We start from the raw sequence: 23682 nt of genomic DNA on the forward strand, positions 1-23682 counted from the left end.
GCCTGGCTTCAGAATGCTGCCTTTGTGCCACTGTCATCATCCTTTCATCACAAAATCTCGACTTCACAAACCAACCGTGACTTAGTCTGCTTACATAGTGGGTACCCAGAGGGCAATACCAACTTCGCCTTTGCCCGACTCATAATTCCTCCACCTTTAGTCCCAAAACCCTCCTTATCACCAGTCATAAAACACACAGTAATAAAATGCAATGATAGAAACCCACATGCACCTTGAAGAGAAGGATCCCAGTTTTTCTAGCCAAACATTTATTATGCATGACAGCGTCAACGCTACACTTCAGGCTCAGAGGCTATAGCTAGTTAGTAGTTGTGTGCTGCTGGTTGTCTTGCCGTGGGATTAACTGTACTAATAAAACCATAGAAACACCGCGGCCCCACCGCTTTGAAAGTGCCCCCGAACGTCATAAATCAAAAAGTTAACCTTCTCGACCCCAAATAAAACCCGTAATTTTTATTAAATTGGCTGTAAAAGTTAGTTGACTCTGAGTTGTTTGAATGACAGAAATCCGCTAAGTTGAGATCATAATGAGTGCAACAGGACACGTAACGTTATAGTACAAAACGGCAAGTTTAGGATCCCCAAAACACGGATTAAAACACTTGAAACGAACAATGATCTAACAAACTAAATTAACAAGAATTAACTTTATGTATCACTAATCTTATATAATTTAACAGGAGTTGGGAGGGAACAGTGTTGAGATGTATTATAACATGTAACTTTCTGTATGGAATGTTAGTATAGTAAAGGTTAAGTTATCACATTTGGGCTCCAGGTAATCAGGTATTTCATCTGTTGAACTGTTAACATTTGGCAAAAAAAAACAGATTTAATTGACATGGCTACACTTTCCTGTCATTTGTTTTAAATTCAACAAGCAATTTATCGTATTTTAGCAGAACACTGCAAGCGGCAGAAAGGCAGAACTGAGTACATTTTAATATCTGTTTATTTATTGCAAGTAATATCGTTATTGCATTATTCAACAACGTTATGGCATATTGCATATTTTCCTCATATGGCACAGCCCTAATAACTACCCTGAAATTGTGTCAGATGCAGCATAGTGTCGCAATATTTTCATCTGAATCATCGTTTAGTATTTACTAATTTGTTTGATATGTAAATAGTTAGGCTATTCTTTCTAAATTATCAGTAAATGTTATTTAGTCATTGTTTTAAAAAAATTGTTAATACACCTTAATTTGACTAGTTATTCACTGAACCCAGCCATCACGCGCCGTGCTGTCACATCCTGCGTCACCCACCACAAGTAAATTCTCATCCAGTGGGAAACACCGCAGTAGATATTTATGCTGAAGACTAAGTATGCACCTGTCTGATACGCCAAATGAATATTAGTGCTATTGCTGATCTTATTTAGCGGATCGGCCATGATGTAACGGATCCACGGTAAATGCAGTTACTTTGTCAGTAATATTTTTTAATTTTATGTTTCCACTATCGGATAACCTTCAGTAAGTCTTGGCAGGACGGGTCAGGTCAGTTTTGTTATGCCGCAGCAACTCCTCATGGTATCTTGCATAAAAATGATTTCCATTAGTTTAGCAGTTAAGTATACCGTTTTTAGATCAGGGGAAAAAGAGAGCACTCATATGGGATCAGTACTAAGCATCGACAGATACTGTATCATGAGTTGGGTTATTGGAATTGGGAGCTGTTACTTAAAATGGCTAATGTGCGTTATATGTTAGCAGTGTTGCGTCAGTGTCGACCATCCAGCCCTTCTATCCTTCACCTTTGTCTTACCCCACCCTCGAGTGATTTCAGTATCGGTCCTGCACAGCCCTTTGACCACAGTAATAACCCTCTTTACATCATCAGTTCCATCAGTTCAGCCCAAAATCCCATGACACCATATAATATCAACCCAATTCAACCAACTTAACTTTGGGATCATAACTATGGATCGACCGATACTGTTTTTTCAAGGCCAATACCGATTATTAATATATAATGAAACCGATAACCAATATTTGGAACCAATATGCATTTACAGTGAAAATGAAAAGATTTTGGAGTGTTACAAACTCCAACACAAAACTTTATTTAAATGCTTTAAGCAATTATTTAATAAATTAGAAACTTTAAACAAAATACACAGTGAAAGATAGTCAGTCAGTGTTGTGGAACATTAAGTCAGACTCAGTGGAGAGTGAAACCGAAGCAGAGGGACAGACAGAACTGTAGTAGAGCCAGAGTAGTGCACTTTTTGATTGACTAACTCTATCGGTTATCAGGCAAATTAAACACGGATACAGATAATCTGCAAACTGTCAAGAAACAGCCTGATAATCAGCCAGGGCCGATAATCGGTCTATCCCTAATCACTACAAATTGTAACAAAATGAAACGGGGTCAAACTGCAGTCTACCGTATTCAGTTTCTTCTTCTTGTGTTTTAAATTTATTTTTATTTTTTTGAAGATAATTTTTGGGGGCTTTTCCCTTATTAGATAGTGACAGTGGATAGACAGGGAAATGGGGAGAGAGAGGGGATGACACGCAGCAAAGGGTCACAGGTCGGATTTGAACCCGGACCACTGTAAAGGACTGTGCCTACATGGGGCGCACGCTCTACTGGGTGAGCTAGAGGCTGCCCCGTGTTTTTAATTGTTAACGCATCGTTATCCATCATCATGCTAAGCTAAATTGTCACAAATTTGAGACATTGTCTCTTACTGTAATCACAACCAAATTCAGTCCCCTATTGCCCTCAAAATCGATTTTACTCCTCTTCACCACATCCATTTAATTTATCCACCCACATTCTCCTCCTCCTCCTCCCAGTGCAGGCTGACTATAGTTTCTGTGTTGTGATGGTACCAGGCCACATCGCCACTCCACTCTAACCACCTCCTTTGTCTCTCATTCTTTCATGTTTTTCCTCCTACTGTGGCAGAACACTCCTTGATTCTGATCTCCTCTGTAAAATAAGATTTTTCATTCCTGCCCTTTTTCTAATAAGGCATCTCTGAGTTGTTTTTCTTATTCTTCAAATTCACTTGTGATTCATGTATTCAGAAACCTGGTGAGCTGGCAATAAGATTAAGACCTTTCTCGTGTGTGTTATGCGAGGCAAAGTTGAAAATTGTATAAGTTTACCATTCTGAGTCAATAATCTACCTTAAATATCACGGACAAAGGTAAAATGACATAATGGAGGTTTGCCTTTTTATAAGGTCAAAGGTGTCAGGATCCGGGTGACTGATGGCCTTTGTGCCACTCTTGTGGCCTTTTTGTGTATTTTGTTGTTATCTGCACTTGTTGCTGTGTTCCATGTGTTCTGTTGTTACCTGTCTGTAATCTGTCTTTGTCTCTGCCCATCCCCTTATATGGTCTGCACTTCCTCTCTTGTTAGTTTCCCTCCAGTTCTGTTCTCACCTGTTCCCAATTGTCTTGTTTGTTTCCCTCCGTTTCTACTCTCACCTGTTGCTCGTTACTGTCTTGTCCAATCCTCTGTCTTTCTGTTCATTGGTCTGTGTATTTCTACACCCCTGTGTGCCTTTGTCTCTTGTCGGTTCGTCTCTCTTCGTTTGTCCTGTGAGAGTCCTGTTCATTTGTAGTTGTGAGTTTGTAAGTTGTTGATTCAAAATAAAGTGGGTTTGTTCTGCACTTCTGCTGTTAGAGTCTTGCTTTTGGGTCCACCTGCTGAAACCGTGACAAACGGAAAGGATTTTTGCAGTTTTATTTAAAGTTATGATCAACGCTTTCCTCTTCAAACAATGTATCGACTAATACAAAATTAATTCCTCTCGATCATCGCCTATGACCAGTGTGGTGGTGTGTCTGCATCTGCGGAGACTCTGCCTTCTGCCTGTTTCTTCTCTTTTTCCTTTGGACAGTCAGTGCATTTTGGCTCTTTGTTGGGCTGTCAACAAAGAGCCTTTTACTGAAGTAAAAGTGTAAAAATACTGGTTTCAAAACAATGGAAAAAAATGCCATTAAGGGCAAAAGCTTAGGCCGCGCCACAGGGGCCTGTAGTGCACTACCCCACCTCCACAAAAAAAACTTTTTCTAAAGGCCATAATGACTAGAATGTTATATTAAAATGTTAATGTTGAAAAATTTGGGATGTACCTGTTTCAGCCGCATTATGCCCATTGAAAATGAACGCATTTTAGTACAATGCAAATACATTAAAGAACCATATATGTGTAGGCCTACTACTGAGCATTAACGTGTTTCATGGAGTGGAAGATATGATGACTAGTTGCCTATAAGTAGCTTGTGGTACTTGGGTGTGCAGAGCTTGCAGCGCATTCGAAAGGAGTTGTTTTTGCATCCAACCATTTAGAAAAATTCTTCCAGGTACGGCCAGGGATGTAGAAGGGTTGGCTTGTCTTCCTGTCTACCAACCTCCTTGCTGGTGCTTGGTTGGGACATTTCACTCGAGTTTTTTTTTTTTTAACGATGACAAGCCGGAATGAAAACAAGCCGAACTGAAATAGGAATAATGAGGCTATTTTTAAAATGTAAGGAGTAGAAAGTACAGATAATTGCGGGAAAATGTACGTAGAAGTAAAAAGTCTGAGGTAAAATAATTACAATTATTCTACTTAAGTAAGTAACAAAGTATTTGTACTTTGTTACTTGACACCTCTGACTAAATATACTACCTTAAGATGTTTCTCAAATAAATGTTGTCTAAGCTAATTGAATGCTATTTATCACTATATACTGTAAGCTAGAGCAGTATAATAAAAGGTCTTTTAAAGTATCCATCCTCAGTATAATGCAGTCAATATGTGTCATTCTTGATATGACAATGGGTCGACGTGGAGTGAGAGGTATGTTAACAGCTCAGGCCTGAAGAGTGTACACAAGCACTCCTGGATCAATAGAAACACAGATGAAGGCCAGCAATCACGTACTGAAGTCCCTCCTCCTGCATTCAGTGTTTACTTAGTGTTTATCTAGCAAACTGCCTGCTTCTCATTTGTTCTGTAGCATTCTGGCTTTACATACAGGCAATAATGTAGAGGATATGTCAGAGCCGATGACTGATACTGAGCTGATAGCACAGATGGACTAAAATAAAAAGGGTCAGAAAGATTGTATGATAGAGAGCAGTGGGAGTCAGAGAGGAAAGCGGTGTGGGCCTCATCTAAGTCCTCACCTCCCTTGGAGACCGTTGAGATGTTGCCATGGCATCCTTTACCCAAGTTACGGCGCCAGAGTTTGGATTAGAGCTGGGCAATATATCGATATTATATCGATATCGTGATAGGAGACTAGATATCGTCATAGATTTTGGATATTGTGATATCGTAATATGACGTGTTGTCTTTTCCTTGTCTTGTCTTTTTAAAGTCTGCATTACAGTAAAGTGATGTACTTTTCTGAACTGTTGTAACTGCTCTATTATTTGCCTTTACCCACGAGTCATTATATCCACATTACTGATGATTATTTATCAAAAATTGCATTGTGTAAATGTTTAGTGAAAGCACCAATAGTCAACACTACAATATCGTTGTGGTATCGATATCGAGGTATTTGGTCAAAAATATCGTGATATTTGATTTTCTCCATATCGCCCAGCCCTAGTTTGGATTTCACTAGCAATACTAAGATAAATATCTATACATTGGATTCCTTTAATGTCACAATAGCCAGGAATTGTCCCACAACAGCCACAGTCCTGTTCTGAGAACCAATTAAAAAATAGTGGGCAACATAACATTTACAGTAAAGTCCAGTATGGTTTGTGTCTAACTGTAATTTTTGAGACTGTAAATTGTAGAGCTACTAAGCAACTAATACTTCTTTTAATGGCAAAATGAAAGTTGGATCTTTTGCAGCCAAAGCGCAGTAGATTCAAACCTAGATGAATTGTTTTGGTTTCAGTGTGCTACTTTTAGGAAGTTGTGGTTTTTTGGGGTTAGTTTCAGTGAAATGACAGATGTTACTCCATACCAATAAACCCTATAGCTGAAATGTCATTTTTTAAATTTTTTTTTATATTTTTTGTTTATCACTGGAACGGGCAGCATGACTTGTTTCTAGTACCTTCCTCAGATGTAGAACACATAGTGAATTCAAAAGAACTGTGATCTTTGTCAATCTGCCGTTATATCTTAGCAATACTAAGATAAATATCTATACATTGGATTCCTTTAATGTCACAATATATTTAATACTTAATTATATTAAGTGTGCTTCAGTCAGTTTTCAATGTATTTGCATCAGAAAAGAGGAACTCCCACAACCTATTTGTTACTGCTGTTGTTCCTCTTTGGTTATAGATGTCATATTAAGCATATGTCACGATTGTTGTTAGATTTTTTTTTTTTTGTGTGTCAGTGTAGCTGCATTTATGGCTCAGTGGGTAGAGCAGGCGCATATACTTGAAGGTTTATGCCTCAACGCAGAGGTCCAGGGTTTGAATCTGACCTGTGACTATTTCCTGCGTGTCTCCCCCCCCCTCTCTCCCATTTCTCACCTAGCTGTCTTATCAAATAAATCCCTCTCTGTTGTTATCATACACATTACACACAGGCCAGAATTACACACACATACTCAGTACCTATACATGGATGAATGGAGAGATGTCAGAGTGAGGGGGCTGCAGCTGTCGATGGACAGGCACCCAGAGTGCCCCAAGAGCACCTTTGCAGTGCCCATGAGGTGAACTGGCACCTCTCCAGCTACCAGTCCACCACCATACTTTGGTCCGTATGGGGACTTGAATCAGCGACTCTACGGTTCCCAACCCAACTCCCTACAGACTGCCTTTTTCTCAGTGCTTTGTTTGCTGGTGATCAGATCTAGATTGTTCTTTTAATGGCAAAATGAAAGTTGGATCTTTTGCAGCCAAAGCGCAGTAGATTCAAACCTAGATGAATTGTTATGGTTTCAGTGTGCTACTTTTGTGGTGTTTCAGTAACAAGCTGGCTAGAACCAGGAAGTTGTAGTTTTGTTGGGTTAGTTTCAGTGAAATGACAGACGTTTCTCCATACCAATAAACCCTATAGCTGAATGTCATTTTTTTAATATTTTTTAATATTTTTTGTTTATCACTGGAACGGGCAGCATGACTTGTTTCTAGTACCTTCCTCAGATGTAGAACACATAGTGAATTCAAAAGAACTGCCTCATTAAATAGAAAATTTGCCACTTTTAATGTGGACGTCCTTTCAGTACTGATAATAATACTAAAATACATTCCCTAGTATGTGCTATACTGACTGCTCATTGATCCGTGGCAGCTGTGCCTACATGTACCACGATGCATTGTGCGTGAGTGGCGAATTCGGCAAACTCTCGTAGCTTTTTAGTAAAAAAATAAACTCGCAAAATGTCAAGAAAGGAAATATTTTTACACCTAAATAGAAAAATACAACCATAAATCTTCTGGATACCTTATTTAATAAATATGATATCCACCTTGCAGCAGTAACATGAATTTACTATCACACAGTGGTGCGTAAATGTATTCTAACACACACATACATATGATGTGAGCCTTTATAAAATGCTCAGTCTAGCTAGAAACCTAAAATTATAAGTTTCAATGATGGTTTGTCTATTAGGGAAGTTGTAAGGGTAATGCTTCACAACAACAGTCTTATCTATGGGCCACCAGGATTTTCTCATAAAACCGTTGAGCATTACAATTACTACTCTAACTCTCTCATTTTTAAAGCAGAAACATAAAATATACATAAAAGAGAGTGGTCAGCAAACAATAAATATAATTAATGAATTGAAAACATTGAATAGAGAGCAGTAACAAAAAGAATATTAAGCTACGGTTACATTTTCAGCTAATAGGAGGCGGATGACACAACGGCGTTGTCACAATCGTCTTATCCTCTCGTGACATGGAGCAAATCCAAGCACCAATCAATAAAATCACTTTATTTTTTAAAGATTATTTTTAGGGGGTTTTCTGCCTTTAATGGACAGGACAGGTGAGGAAAGGGAGAGCGAGAGGGGGAAGACAACCCTGCCACATAATCACATTTATTTTTATTAAAATATCAAAAACGAAGCAGGAATGTATTTTTTTTTCGCGGAATACAGTAGGTGGCTGGAATGCTCTCCCCGGGTTAAATTCACAATTTTACAGAAGTAGTCAGTACATAGTGTACAAAGTGTACTGCCTGTTAGTGCACTAACGTAAGTGCGCGTTTTGAGACACACTACTATTGTTGTAGTTGGTGGGACATTTTCCGGCAGAGTGGATTTGTCATCATAGTTTGGGTGTACATAACACAATATAATTGCTCATTGATTATTTTCATTACTGATCCATCTATCAATATTTATGTTTTGGTAGCTAATTTCATTGTTTAGTCCATTTTATAATTGGATACTTGGCTGAATAAGTGTGTACTTCTTGGCTGACAATACAAAGTAGAATTTTAAAGAAATACAATGGAACCTTTTGTATTTAAAAATCTAACAGATCTATACTCAATCTTTTAACTTATAAAATAAAGATAAAACAAATAATAATAAAGTGTGTTTTGTAGAAATTGCTATCAAAACATTGCCAGGGCCTCGGACAGTCAGCAGATTACCTGGGTAAAACAGATGTTTCCTTTCTAAGTTGTGCTTTCAATATTACATTTTTAAAGAAATGGTAGTATCTAGTAATTGTACTTCAGTTTTTTAAGAATTGCAACAAAATAACTTGTCTCGTTCTATACAACTGCATCTGATCTGCCTCACTGTTCCTCTTCTCAAAACCTGCTGACACACTGCCTTTAGCTAAGTCATGCAATGTTATGAACACACACACACACACACACACACACACACACACACACACACACACACACACTTGCAGAGAAACCAACAGTGAAATTAACAAACATCACTCCGTTTTTAGCTTGATCCATCATGGCTGCCTGATCTTCTCCACACAGGCGTCTGAAATAGTTTATGTTCTGGTGGACTGATGTTAGACAGGGGGCCTGTTATAGTATTTTATAAGTTAATGTTGTGTTTTTTTTAATGAAAATGAGCTTTTGGTAAAAACTATTTGGAAATATGAGAGTAACGTGCACTCAGTGGAAGCGAGTGTATTAGAGTATAGTATTTCTGTCAGGTCCATTAAGTCAAGAACACACACAACAATAAAATGATTTAGGAAATTTTATTGAATAAATTGCAATTCAAGTTGATAAAATTCCGAATTAAATGTTGGCGCTATGGCTCTGTTCAGGGAGTCCTCTGACCTTTCATGAGCACCATGAAATAGCAGAGAGTCAGAGGACAGCAGCAGCAGTAGGGGACTCTCACACAACTATTCCCCCCATATGAATAGAGCAGCAATGATGACATAGAAGCAAATGCCACGTTATACACGACAAGGTGGAGCTGGGGAGGTGGTGGGTTGCAGAGAAGCGAGCTTCAAGCAGTTAGGAACAAACTGAATCTGCTTTTAAGGTGCCCTGCCACACGTAATTCATTACTTTGTGGTAATGTCAATTATTTCAGTTGTAAAAATAATTCCAAACCTATTTACTTAGAACATCTTTATTTATTTAGAATATTTTACACTGACAGAAATTAAACAAAAATAAAACCCCTCCCTCTCTCCTCCCAAACCCGTCCCTACAACCTATTAAATTGATTAATAATTAATTTCTTACTCACTGTAACTTTTATTCTTGTATTTGTATATTATTATATTTTAGCCTGTTTTATTTTTCTTATTATTTTTCTTTAATGCTTCATGTATTGAATTGCCTTGTTGCTGAAAGGTGCTGTAGAAATAAAGTTGCCTTCCCTTGTAACCTCAGCCTGTCAGTCAGTCCCCAGGGCAGTAATGTCAACAGCACCGCGACCGCTTTTGGCTCGCCGTTAATATCCTATCGCAGTTAAAGGTTGTCTGCGTGAAGTTTTGAAAAACTGTAACCACACTTGAAACCACTTTATCGGCATTGCTGTGACTCACTGTGACTTCAACAAAACTGCAGAGCCGACGTAGTTTGTTCCGTCCGCACCTCTGCGCGTGCATGTGTCAGACCTCCGCTCTCTGTCAAAATGCATAGAGGACAGATAAGCTTGCGCTCACTCTCAGGTACGGAAATTTGGCACCATTTGATTTGACGGGAAGCAATACTCTGTAGTACCGACGTGATTTGGTCGGTACCGGTAAAAGTACCGGGTTCGGTACCCAACCCTAATTAGAATCGGTTTCATGTGTTTGTGTATACACTAGTGTATACACTACAACTAACCTGTAACTCCTTAATTACCTATTCTGATGCTTTTCTCATTTTTATTGTAATGTATAATTAACCATTACACTGTACTATATTTACTGTTCTTACATACAAGGTCATCAAAAGGTCATTGTAAAGACTAAAATTGTGTGTTCTATGCTGTTCTGATGGGTTAATGTGAGCCATGTGATTGCAGTTCCTATTTATGTTTGTTTCCTTTGTCAGCTGCTTGAGCATGATTTGCACAATCCGAGCATTATGAGTTAGGTGAATATATTTAAAATGTTAACAGACATTGACACATTTATAGTGAAGCTTAGCAGATATGCGAGTGGAATTGAGGTGATGTGAAGAAAGGGATATTGGGATGTTCACATTCCCAATACCAGCTACATCCCCCCAAATGCACCACACCTGCAGAATTCAATTCAAGTCACGTTTTGTTAAGCCACTTATGTATGTATAAAGTGGGTTGAGCTAGAGCTTATTAAACATCACAATCACACATTACTCACAGCCTCGCTCACGTAGGCCATGGCTGCTGCTGCTGATACGGAGGGTGTGCCTGCTTATTTCTTTCTTCCTCAAGGCTATCATGCTGCTGTGTGAATGTTTTGATCTCAGGTTTGTATCACCATGTACAGTATCACCTATGACAACACTAAACAAATTACGTACTGAAGGGACACTGTACTCAATATCTTTCTGATACTGATTGATTGATTTTGATTTGCCTCCTGTTTTCCGTTACTTTCATTCTGCTCTTAAGTTGCTTCTCCTTTGCTTTATTTGATGAACATTTTCACATTTTATACAATCAAATGAATGCCAATACTGCTATTAAAATTGAGTGTGGCTTCCAGATAATTAGATTAGCCATTAAACATGGAAACACAGGATTGACATGTGCAGAACCTTTTTTTAAGTCTCTGGATCTGCCATTTTTAATACGGTGTAATAACTTATCATACAGTATAAGGACAGTAATATGCATTCAATTATTATCTTTATAGACAACTTTCTACTGTCGATACTGTAAACCAAGCTGGGTAATACAATATCACCACTGTACTTAAAAACAGGATTAAACAAGTATTGATCTCATATTACTTCAACGTCAAATCAATTGTATTCTTCCAAGAAGGACTAGACAGGTTAATGGCACCTTTTGTGTGTTTCTTTTGTTTTAGTACAGTATGATAATGGTGGAGGGTGTAACATTGCTTCTGTAGGTGTTAAGTTGCCATGGTGAGGTTAGCAACAAGCCACAGGGGACCTGTGTGTGCGTGCGTGCGTGTTGCGTTGTATGTACATGTGTGCTCCTGCATGTGTCTGAAACTAACCAGCTGATAAATAGTTCACTCGACTGACGGGAACTGACAGCCAGTGACAAAGTCAAATTGCAGTTAAGAGAAGGAAGATGATAACAGTTTTGTTACAAAGAATAAGAAATAAATAAAAAGAAATAAGAATGTAGTTTCTCTGGGCGGTCAGTGAGTGTTTTTTATAAAGGAATACTTCACTATTGTCACTATTATTCATCATGTCTAAACCATCCAAGGTAGACTTACCACGAGCTACAAGATTGTGAATGATGGTTTATGCCCCTATAAAAAACATGTTCATATGAAATCATACTTGCTTGTAAAAGTGTGTTAACATCCTCATTTAACAGCATTATTGCATTTTGCATCAAGATCTTGAGATCTATCAGGCTGTCCCCTTATAAATCTACAGCAGTGCGTGTGAGTTCTCAGTGTTAGTGACTGTGTAAAAGCCACTAAGGATTCCTTCAAATTGGCCCACAACACCCTTTTTCAGTTTTTACTGTAGAATCAGTGGAGAGAGATTTGAGGTTTGAAAACAGTTTGAATATTTAATTTTACTCCTGACGCTAACCATTTAATATATTCCGTGGTGATGAGGCCGTTACATTTAACATAGAGGAGCAAATGGGCAGACCTCTGGAAATAATGGACCGTGTGACCCTACAGACACACACACACACACACACACACACACACACACACACACACACACACACACACACACACACACACACACACACACACACACTTATTTTAAGGGCACAATATAAAGAGGTGGTTAACTCCCACTTATGCAGTTTCTCACAGCTCTGATCATGAGTCTACCTTGCTGTTGTTAATTATTTTTTTGCTTTTGTCTTGCTTTTCTTCAGACTCTGAGAGAGAGGATGAAGGCCAGTGAGCAGACAGAAGAAAAGTTGGCAGAAAAGATGAAAGAGGAGGATGTGAATGCCGCGTACAACCGCTGCAGCCCTGTGGACCTGGACAAGGTTTGTGTGTGTGTTTTTTGCTCTGGACTGCAATGAGAGCAACCAGCAAGACAGAGAAGACTGTGTGTGTGTGTGTGTGTGTGTGTGTGTGTGTGTGTGTGTGTGTGTGTGTGTGTGTGTGTGTGTGTGTGTGTGTGTGTGTGTGTGTGTGTGTGTGTGTGTGTGTGTGTGTGTGTGTGTGGGGGGGGGGTAGAAGAAGTGAACAGCCATCAGGTTATTCACCCTGCCCTGTTCCAAAAGTGTCCCTGCTTGTTACTAGACTCTGAAGTTCTCAGACTGCTAGAGAAGAGCATGTACAAACCCACACAGATGTAATAATGGCAATAATTTAACACCTGTCCGTAACTTAAACCTTAATTCCTGACTTGAAGTCTTTAATCACATATAGTCATACACATGATTACGTGATTGAGTAGTTTGACAAGTGTTTTTCACTCTTTAGCTGGGATCTCAAATACCTCAGAAATTTACATTGTAACATTTTAATTAACATTGGCAGCCACGATTACAGCTTTCCTTGTTGTTAGCATTTAATTTTATGTGGCAGTGGACTGTAACGGAGTATAGCAGCACTTTCTACTGTCAGAAATCCTTGATAAAGGCTTCTAAACCTAAAACTACACAACCAGGCATGTTGAAGCAGGAATGTGACCTGCAACCAAGATTACTTGTTTCCCTGATGTTAGCAGTGATTGTAAATTCATAATTTTCATGGCACTATGGGAACGCCCACCTGGAGGGCAAAAAAAAAGCTGGCCTCCACTGTCCACAAACAAATCAGTTCAGCTCCACACTGTAGCCAAAATGTAAGATAGTTGATGTTCTATTGGATGCACAAATTGAAGAGAGACATGCCTGGGCTGTGTTTCTACAGAATCCCATCTCAGAATTAAATCCCAGAGAGTAGAGCTGTAACAATTCCAAATTTTGCTGTACAATTAATTGTCTCAGAAATAATTGCAATTACTAATATAATTGTCTCTTTCAGTCAGATTTTAAAATATTTATTTATTTATTACTTTTTTTAACAACTTAAAGTTTTGAATGAATCCCTGGGTATATCCTTTGGTTATATCACTGTTATGTGACCTATATAATTTAATAACAAAATTACACAGCAGTAAACAACGCCTTTTTTATTAGCACAAAACATTTCTTCAAACTGTATCACCCCCCTTAGTCATTTTTGTATCTATGAACATGTATAGGGTCAAGTGCTAACAACAAACAATTGAAATAATAATAAAGATATATAGTCCGACCAATTGAATTGAATGCCTTTATTGTCGTTGCATTTAAGTACAATGAAATTGTAGAGCCACTCTAGTAAGGTGCATTATCATTGTAACACATATGAGTTAGGAAAACATTTTACAAACAGGGAATGGAATATACAGAATGTTACAGACCAAGGCTTCCACCTAGCTACAACCAACGAAGAGGAGCTGGAAAAAGTAATTTGCTCCTAAGAAACTCAAAATGTAAAGATGCTTTTCATCTTGACACCATGCTTATTAAAAATCATTCAGACACTCTAGCTCCCCCTATTGCCCATCTAATCAACCTCTCAATTACACATTGCCACTTTCCTGAAACATGCTATTGTTACTATTTAGCTATGCTAGCTAATGCTGTCTGCTTATCAACTTCTTGAGCATAACAGATTATAGTAAGTTTCACCACTGCACATTTTAGAAAGGCCACCATAAGAAAACATGTCTTTGTTTAGACTATCAAACAGACAATCGATCATAGATGTTTGTTTCTGACTTCCGGTGTTAGCTAGCGTAGCTAGCCTTCATTTTCTCAGGATCGCGTCCGGTGGCATTTTATAGCAAAAAGCAATCTAAACGCACATTATATAACATTAACAAAGAACCTGTTTTCCTGTAGTGGTTTCCTGTAGTGGCCTTTCTAATATGTTTAGTAGTGAAAGTTATGATATTATGTTATGATCAAGGAGTTGATGAGCAGCGTAGTTAGCTTTTTGAAATTAAAACTGCAGTATGTGCTGTATATGGGCCCGACATGCACAACACTTGCAGTTTGTCACCATATGCCCTCATGGCTGACCTTAACTGCAGGTAGAAAAAAAAGATGATCCGGAAGATCATACTCAGCCTGTAAATCATTAAAAGCTCTTAAGCCATGGTCACAATACAGGTCTTTTAAAACATGAACTCCCCTGTTCTTCCAATGTGGGAATGAAAAACTTATATTGTCCTTAAGAAGTGAAAAATTGTTGAAAATTGGGGGGTGGTTGTGCCATTTGGGATCTTCGCGCACATGTTTCATTACAGTAAGGAAAGTTGTGAGTAGAAATGAAATTATAGGGCCTAAACGTAATTTGGCTTTTTTCAATTGTATGTTAGAATACACTAGGTCCTGCAGTCTTTGAGGCAGCAACAAATTTTCCTCAATTGGTCTTCAAGAGACTGAAAAAACAGAATTGAACCAAATAGAGGGCGTAACACAAAGGACCAGAAATACATCTTAAAATCTGGGAGAGCCAGCCCTCCCTGTGCCTTGCCTCGTTGAAGAGTTGTGAGTTTTAAACAAGGCCTCTTTACTTTCCATATGTATTTCGATATTAATGATTGAAGTTTTTCCCAGTAGCCAATAGGAGCAGTAAGAAGAATCATAGTTAATTAAGTTAACACAAAGTAGTACATCCATTTTAACTATTGATATACGGGCTTGAAGTGAATTTGGGAGATTTGACCAGTGTTCAAAGTCCTTCTCTATATGCTTATATAGAGATACAGAGATACCTGGAACTCTTGAATATTGGTAAGTGGGAGGGCAGGGGAGTTTGAGATAACAGAATTTAAATGCATCAGTGCTGACTTTGTCCAGTTAATTTTGTAACCAGAAAACAAGTTAAATTAATCAAACGTGGAAAGCAAACGTGGAACTGAGAAACCTGTGTTGCCTACTTAGAAAAGGATATCATCAGCATACAATTATATCCAATGATTTGTATTACAAAATGTGATGGGATGCACTGATGGATGTTGTCGGTTTTTCTGAGCCTGTGATTCGAGAGAGAGGGCAAATAGTAGCGGCGAAAGAGGGCAGTCCTGATGAGTTCCCCTAGATACTGGGAACTGGGCAGAGCAAAAATTGCCAGTGTTGACCATTGCCGAGGGATTACGTATAAGTTTTGTTAGAAGTACCTCTAATCGAGCTGCAAGCACTTTAGTATATGCTCACCTAAAGGATTATTAGGAACACCTGTTAAATTTCACATTAATGAAATATCTAATCAAACAATCACATGGCAGCTGCTTCAATGCATGTAGGGGTGTGGTCCAGGTCTAGACAATCTCCTGAACTCCAAACTGAATGTCAGAATGGGAAAGAAAGGTGATCTAAGCAACTCTGAGTGTGGCATTGTTGTTGGTTTCAGACAGGCTGGTCTGAGTATTTCACAATCTGCTCAGTTACTGAGATTTTCACGCACAACCATTTCTAGGGTTTACAAAGAATGGTCTGAAAAAGGAAGTATGCTGCAGTCCTGGGGGGCGAAAATGCCTTGTTGATGCTAGAGGTCTGAGGAGAATGGGCCGAGTGATTCAAGCTAATAGAAGATCAGTTTTGACTCAAGTAACCACTCGTTACAACCGAGGTATGCAGCAAAGCATTTCTGAAGCCACAACAACCTTGAGGCGGATGGGCTACACCAGCAGAAGACCCCACCAGGTACCACTCCTCTCCATTGAAAATAGGAAAATGAAGCTAGAATTTGCACGAGCTCACCAAAATTGGACAGTTGAAGACTGGAAAAATGTTGCCTGGTCTGATGAGACATTCAGATGGTAGAATGAGAACATGGATGGTGGTGGTGTAACGGTGTGGGGGATCCCTTTCACCTTCAGAACTGCCTTAATTCTTTGTGTCATTGATTCAACAAGGTGCTGGAAGCATTCTTTAGAAATGTTGGCCCATACTGATAGGATAGGGTCCAACATGGTATTAGTATGGTGTTCCTAATAATCCTTTAGGTGAGTGTATAATTTAATATCTCCATTAAGAAGGGAAAGATGTCTATAATTACCACATTGAGTCAAATCTTTATTTGGTTTGGGAAGCACTGTAATTGTGGCTGTGTTAGCACTAATATTGAATTTGCCTTTGACAATAGCTGTATTAAACATTTCCAATAATGGTTGGCCCAGTTCATCCCAAAAAGCAAGATAAAACTCTGGTGGAATTCCATCCCACCCTGGGGACTTGCCTTTCATGTTCAAGGGCTAACCTTAACTCTTCTAGGGAAATGGGGGCATTGAGCATTTCAGAGTCATTGTCAGACAAAGAAGGTAAATTGAGTCCCTGAAAAATGTGTACTTCTACTGGTCTCAAATGAGATTTCAGACCTTTCAAAGGGTAGAGTAAAACTTCTGTGATGATATCCCAAGGGTCACTCAAAGTACACAGAGGTGTTTTAATGGCCATAATATTCGAAATGTTTTTTCAGTCTTAAAGCTAAAAGATGGCTTGGTCTGGCTCCATTAAAATATGTTCTTCTGGTCCTGTGCATCAAAAACTCTGCTCTACATCTTAACAAAGAGTTCAGTTCTTGTTACAGCTATTCTTACCTGTAAAGCCTCTGAGCATGCGACTTGCTGTTGTGCAACAAGCTGGGTGAGGACATTCTCCAGTTCAACTATCCTGCTTAGTCTACTTTTGTTAAGGTGAGATGAAAACGCAGTTGAGGAGTCCCTGACAGCCCTTTATGGCATCCCATAAAAATCTGGGATCATCTACTGAACCTATATTAATTTCTAAAAATGTATTTAGTCTTTCTTTAAAAAGATACAAAAAATCTTCATTTTTGAGAAGTGAAAAATGTAACTGCCAATGCGATGCCCTAGAAGGGGTGCCCAGGAGTGTATTGCCCAGAAACAATACTGTGATCTGATAGAGAGCAGGGCTTGATGACAACATTATGTATCTCAGAAAAAGATGCAGCTGAGGCTAGTACATAGTCTATTCTAGAAAAAGTCTGATGCCTTGCCGAGTAAAAAGTGTTTAGATGTAGGATTAATAGTGCGGTAAAGATCTGTTAAGCTAAGTGCTGACAGGAAGTTCTGAAAATCTTTAGATGAACGTAACTGAGCTGGCGTGGAGCGGTGAAAAGATTTATCCAAAGTCAGATTTACAGAGGAAGTCATATCTGCACCAAGACCAAGCGAAATATCCTGGAAGTGCAGTAAGGTTGTAGTTAAATTGGGGAAAAACTCAGGTTCATACTAGTATGGACCATAGACAGAAATAAAAGCGAATTTGCACCCAGCTATAATAGTCTTAATAAAGGAAATCCTACCATCCTCGCTACCAAAATGTCCCAATATATTCATTGAGATATTACACTTCAGTACTACTAATGAGCCCCTAGTTTTGGTGTCTAGCGATGCATATGCTGCTACATACTGTAGTAGTGCTTGTTCGAAAAACGACGAACGTCTACAGTTCTTAAATGAGATTCCTATATAAAGGCAACGTCCACTTGTTGTCTGCGCAAGAGATCTAGACAGGCTGTGCGCTTAAATTGGCCATTCAGACCATTTACTTTCCAACTGATTACATGTAAACTACACATGTTGCCCCTCAATAATTAACATGTCTTGTAGTATCCTTAAAATCAGAAGCAGGGTAATAACATATAGGTGCAATGCAGCAATCAGACCACAATAGAAAATTGAAATGCCAGGAGAGATCCATCCCACCCCAAAACCCCCAGTCACCATCCACCCACATGTCTCCAAAGAACAGGAGAGGACAAGAAAATGAACCCATAACACAAAAACAAAAAGTGATGAAAACACCGACCATTCCCGACTCCTCCCAGGGAGTCTTATTTTCCCCAAGTTGGACCAGTGATCCTCGAGCGGCGTGTACATTCCCCAACGTGCGCAGTTTGCCCCCCCCCCCCCCACCCCTCTCTATTAAGTAATTGTATGATAACATATTAACTATATTGACCAATCCAACCAGAGCTACACAAATATACAAGTGTGTTATAGGTATATATGAGTATTGACAACAAAAAAGACAAATGATCAATAACATTACAGTTACAGTTGGCATTTTGTCAAATCAGTCAGCAAATGCAAAGAAAAGTCATAGGCCAGCTTTTCATCATGGAAAAATTTAAGATAAGTAAAAAAAAAAGTCTGTCCGATTATGCAGCTGGCTTTCATCAAAGAACCAAACAAGACGAGAATCGTTCAATAAATTCTCACAGGCAGTATAAGTTAGTCACATAGTGTACAAAGCATTAAGCCAGCCTGCCAAGTTACCTGAACAGGTGGAGAGTCTCTTGTGGGGTGTTGAAAAATTGTCTCTCTCCTCCGCGGGTTACTTCAAGTTTTGCAGGATATAGGAGAAAAGTGCAAAAGTCCAGTCTCTGCAGTGTCCATAGTGTTTGAGAATGCCAGCCTGCGCTTAAAAGTGTGCGGGCTGTAGTCAGGGCTGTAGCAGATGGTGTTCCCTTGTATTTCCACGCCGGTGCTCCGCACAGCTCTGCGCAATCTCCATGTCCTCCATGTCCGCTATTTTGTCTTCCAGCCGGGCATGATATGCAGTAAGCCTTTTCTCAGACGCAGAAAGCCGGGTGTCTAGCTCCGCCAAACAAGTCTCACTTTTCTCCACATAGTCCATACACTTTGAAACATCAGTCTGTATGGCGACCATCTCGCCGCGAAATACGGTGTCTTGCTTGTCAACTACTTGATAGCTTCAGCCATCATAGTGCGTGAAATACTATTAGAAGCCCAAAAAGTCGACAGGAACTTTTAAAAAGTAGCGCAAAACATGTATTTTATCAAATTTCAGGGGGGTGTACTGTGGAGCGATGATCGAAACCTTCTACATCCCTCGCGATGGTCATAGCCCGAACGGGGACCGTAATCTTGGCCGATTCCGGTCACTTTCCTGCTGGGACATGTCCGGTTGTGTTTGTATTTGGTTTAGAAGCCTTAATTGGTGATTTTTCACAGTACAACGTCCTGCTATACACTCTGTTGTAGTAGCTCCAGCTTCAACTAGCTAGCTAGTGAAACACGGAGCGGAGGAAGCATGCTGGCCAATCAGACTGGGCTCCTACAGAGCGTCTCATACAGTGGGTGAATACAGGTGCAGCAGCCATGGGCAGCATGGAAAATAAAGTGTCTTTTTTTTTAACATTAAAGCATGTAAACATGTTCTAGTACAAACACAAAATGCAAGCATCATTCTAAAAAAATGCTATATAATGGTTGTCCTTTAAAGCTATAGTGCGTAGTTTCTGTCTTCCCCATGAGGAATTCTAAGTAATGACAACAAAACTGTCAGCGCATACACATGACACAAGCCTTCTGTGAAAGCGCACCACCCCCACCCCTTCTTCACGCGGTTGTTTGTAGCCAAGGAGGACACGGAGGATTAAAAAAACTCTTCAGATTTAAAAAACTCTTCAGAATAGGTAATTATCTTTACTTGATTTTCTGGGTGCAAAAGTCGCCGGATGACCTTTTCTAAATATAGCCATACTGAGAAATAGAGTTTTGTGGAGCTAAAAGTCTTGATTAGCTTTGTATCAACTCATTTGGCAATGGTTTGAATGTATCGGAAGTTCGTTAATATAAAAAAGTTACCCACTAAAGCTTTGAAGTGACTACAGTGGGGGAAATAAGTATTTGACCCCTTGCTGATTTTGCAGGTTTGCCCACTTACAAAGAATGCAAAAATCTACAATTTTAATCATATGTACATTCTAACAGGGAAAGACAGAATCCCAAAGAAAATTCCAGAAAATCACATCATACAAATTTATTAAAATTGATAACCATCTGATGAGGAAAAAAAAGTATTTGACCCCCTGGACAAACAGCATGTTAATATTTTGTAGAAAAGCCATTATTGGCCAGCACAGATGTCAAACGGTTTTTATAGTTGGTGACAAGGTTTGTGCACATTTCGGCAGGGATGTTGGCCCACTCCTCCCTGCAGACAGCCTCCAAATCATTGAGGTTCCGAGGTTGTCGCCTGACAACTCGAATTTTAAGCTCCCTCCAAAGATTTTCAATCGGATTCAGGTCTGGAGACTGGCTAGGCCACTCCAGAACCTTGATGTGCTTCTTCTTCAGCCACTCTTTTGTTGCTTTGGCGGTGTGCTTAGGGTCGTTGTCGTGCTGAAACACCCATTCTCGACCCATCTTCAGCTCTCTCACTGAGGGAAGGAGATGTCGGTCCAGAATTCCACGATACATGGCCCCGTCCATCCTCCCGTCAATACGATGGAGTTGTCCCGTCCCCTTGGCTGAAAAGCACCCCCAAAGCATGATGTTGCCACCACCATGCTTGACGGTGGGGATGGTGTTCTTTGGGTTGTACTCGGTGTTCTTTGCCCTCCAAACACGACGAGTTGAGTTGAGGCCAAAAAGTTCTATTTTGGTCTCATCTGACCACATCACCTTCTTCCAGGCCTCTTCTGAGTCGTCCAGGTGGTGAATGGCGAACTTCATGCGGGCCTGTACATGTTTCTTCTTGAGCAGGGGGACCTTGCGTGCGCTGCAGGATTTCAATCCATGACGGCGTAGTGTGTTACCAACCGTTTCTTTTGTAACTGTGGTCCCAGCTGCCTTCCGTTGATTTATCAGTTCCCCCCTTGTGGTTTTGGGATGATTCCTCACCGTTCGCATGATCAGGGACACCCCACGAGGCAAGATCTTGTGTGGAGGCCCAGACCGAGGGAGGTTGGCGGTGGTGTGGTGCTTCTTCCATTTCCTGATAACTGCACCGACAGTTGATCTTTTCTCTCCAAGTTGCTTTCCGATTCTCTTGTAGCCCATCCCAGCCTTGTGCAGATCAACAATCTTGTCCCTGATGTCCGTAGAAAGCTCTTTGGTCTTGCCCATGGTGGTGATGTTGGATGCTGGTTGTTTGGGTGTTGACAGGTGTCTTTTATACAGGTAACGAGGTGAGGCAGGTGTATTTGATGTAGATAATTGGTTCGGATTGGGGCTGTGTCTTAAAGAAAGACTAACTGGCTTGTAGGAGCCAGAATACTTGCTGTTTGTCCAGGGGGTCAAATACTTGTTTTTCCTCATCAGATGGTTATCAATTTTAATAAATTCATATGATGTGATTTTCTGGAATTTTCTTTGGGATTCTGTCTTTCCCTGTTACAATGTACATATGATTACAATTGTAGATTTTTGCATTCTTTGTAAGTGGGCAAACCTGCAAAATCAGCAAGGGGTCAAATACTTATTTCCCCCACTGTATATGTAACTTTTAAATGTTTCTGAAAAGAAAAGACCTTTACGACAGCAGGTGTGGTAAAAACACTACCACTTTTGTCCAAAGGGGCCGCTGGAATCAACACAAACTGAAAGTTACAAATAGCCACTTTAAGAAGCATGTTGTTCTGTTATTTCACTTAACATCATCTTTGCTGTCTCTTTTTCTTCTCGTTTTTCCCTCACGCAGCCACTACGCTAACTCTGAAACCGGTCACCGGCGGTCCCTCACCTCTGTTGATCACCACTCAGGCATTGACGTCACTCACTCACCTGCCGTTCTCACTCTCACGAATGCCTGATTTATGCTTCTGTGTTTAATAGTATATTAGAGTACATTCTGGAATCTGCCCTCTGAATAACGCTACCCTATGGATGTATTAAGCAATACCATCGTAACAACGTCCACTAAAGATGTGACCAATCAGTTGGTTAAGGTAGTAGCGCATGTGTCGCGTATGGTCACGTGAGTATCAATGTAGAGGGGTTCAGAGCATGCAGACCTTAAGAGGAGGTTGTACAAATTATATTTTGTAACCTAATTACTAGTTATTATATGACACCCATCCTTAATGTCATTGTTTATATTGAATTTGTATTTTTCTTATTCTGTTTATTTCATTCAGCCTGTTGAGCAAAGCAAAAAAAAAAATATTTGAAAAAAAAGTATTGCATATTTTTTGTTAATGTATTTATTTTTTTGCAATCGCAGTATTGTAAATTGCAATCGCTATATGACTTTTTCTTCAAATTGTGCAGCTCTAATAGAAAAATCAGTTGAAACCAGAGCGTTCAGAACAGTGGAAAATCTGAGGTTTGGGCTCACAGGGATTTCTTTTAAATACATTTACTTTATTGTTTGAAGCTTTGCCCACGTTTCATATGAACAGCCGACATTGTAACATTATAGATCACAGAAAGTATGGAAAAGCATAATATGTCTCCTTCAAACCTGGTTTCTGAAACAGGGCTCAGGTCCTTGCACAGCACATTGTGTTGATAGATTCAACCATGTTGCCAGGCATCAGTCTATTGAATAAAATGCACCTCTCTTGATTGTTCACATCGTAAACAAAACCCTGACTGGGCGTTCCTTAATGACTTCACAGTGTTTCTGTCATTACAGAAATTGGTCAGCTGTTGCAGTAAAATTAATGATTAAATCCTTGTACTACCAGTTTGAGTGATTTGGTGGAGCTATAAAATACATAATGTGCTTTGGGCACTCCCATTACTGAGCTTTAGTGCAATTTGATTTCAATAACCAAGCCCATGTGTCAAATACATGAGGCATTCGTTGTGATCTGGCTGCAGTGCTGGGAATGTCACCACACTTCTTGTGTGCTATACCACCTGGTAATTTAAAAAAGACAAGACAAAAACGAAGCTACAGAACACTATAAGCCACAAAGTGCTTTACAGTGCATTACAAAAAAAAAAGAAAATACATAACTGACGTGATGTCAAGACAATAACTCACACCAATAATAATAATAATAAGTTTATTTGATATAGCACCTTTCACAGACAGAGTCACAAAGTGCTTCACATGATAAAAATTTGTACAAAACATAGTAAGTTATACAACTAAAAAGACTAAAAACAGTCATTAAAAGACAACATTTTACATACAAGAATCAAAAGCAAATTTAAATAAGTGCGTCTTCAGCTCCTTTTTAAAAGCTTCAACAGAGACTGCAGAACGTAAGACAGTAGGCAGAGCATTCCACAGGTTTGGAGCCACCGCTTCAAAGGAACGGTCACCTCTAGTCTTTAAACGGGTGCGTCGGACAACCAGTAATCCCTGGTTAGAAGACCTGAGGGGCCTATAAGTAGTGTATGAATGGAGCAGGTCC

At 39.5% G+C, this 23682-nt stretch overlaps 1 protein-coding gene across 1 annotated transcript in view; it reads left to right on the forward strand.

The window, feature by feature from the left end:
- Positions 1–23682, forward strand: part of fa2h (fatty acid 2-hydroxylase) — a 49241-nt gene that overhangs the window by 17528 nt on the left and 8031 nt on the right. Inside the window, exon 2 of the mRNA XM_028585396.1 lies at positions 12426–12542. Within this exon, the coding sequence (XP_028441197.1) occupies positions 12426–12542 (117 nt within the window). The remainder of the gene's footprint in view (positions 1–12425; positions 12543–23682) is intronic.

Source organism: Perca flavescens, chromosome 8, assembly GCF_004354835.1.
Source record: "Perca flavescens isolate YP-PL-M2 chromosome 8, PFLA_1.0, whole genome shotgun sequence".
Lineage (NCBI taxonomy): Eukaryota > Metazoa > Chordata > Actinopteri > Perciformes > Percidae > Perca > Perca flavescens.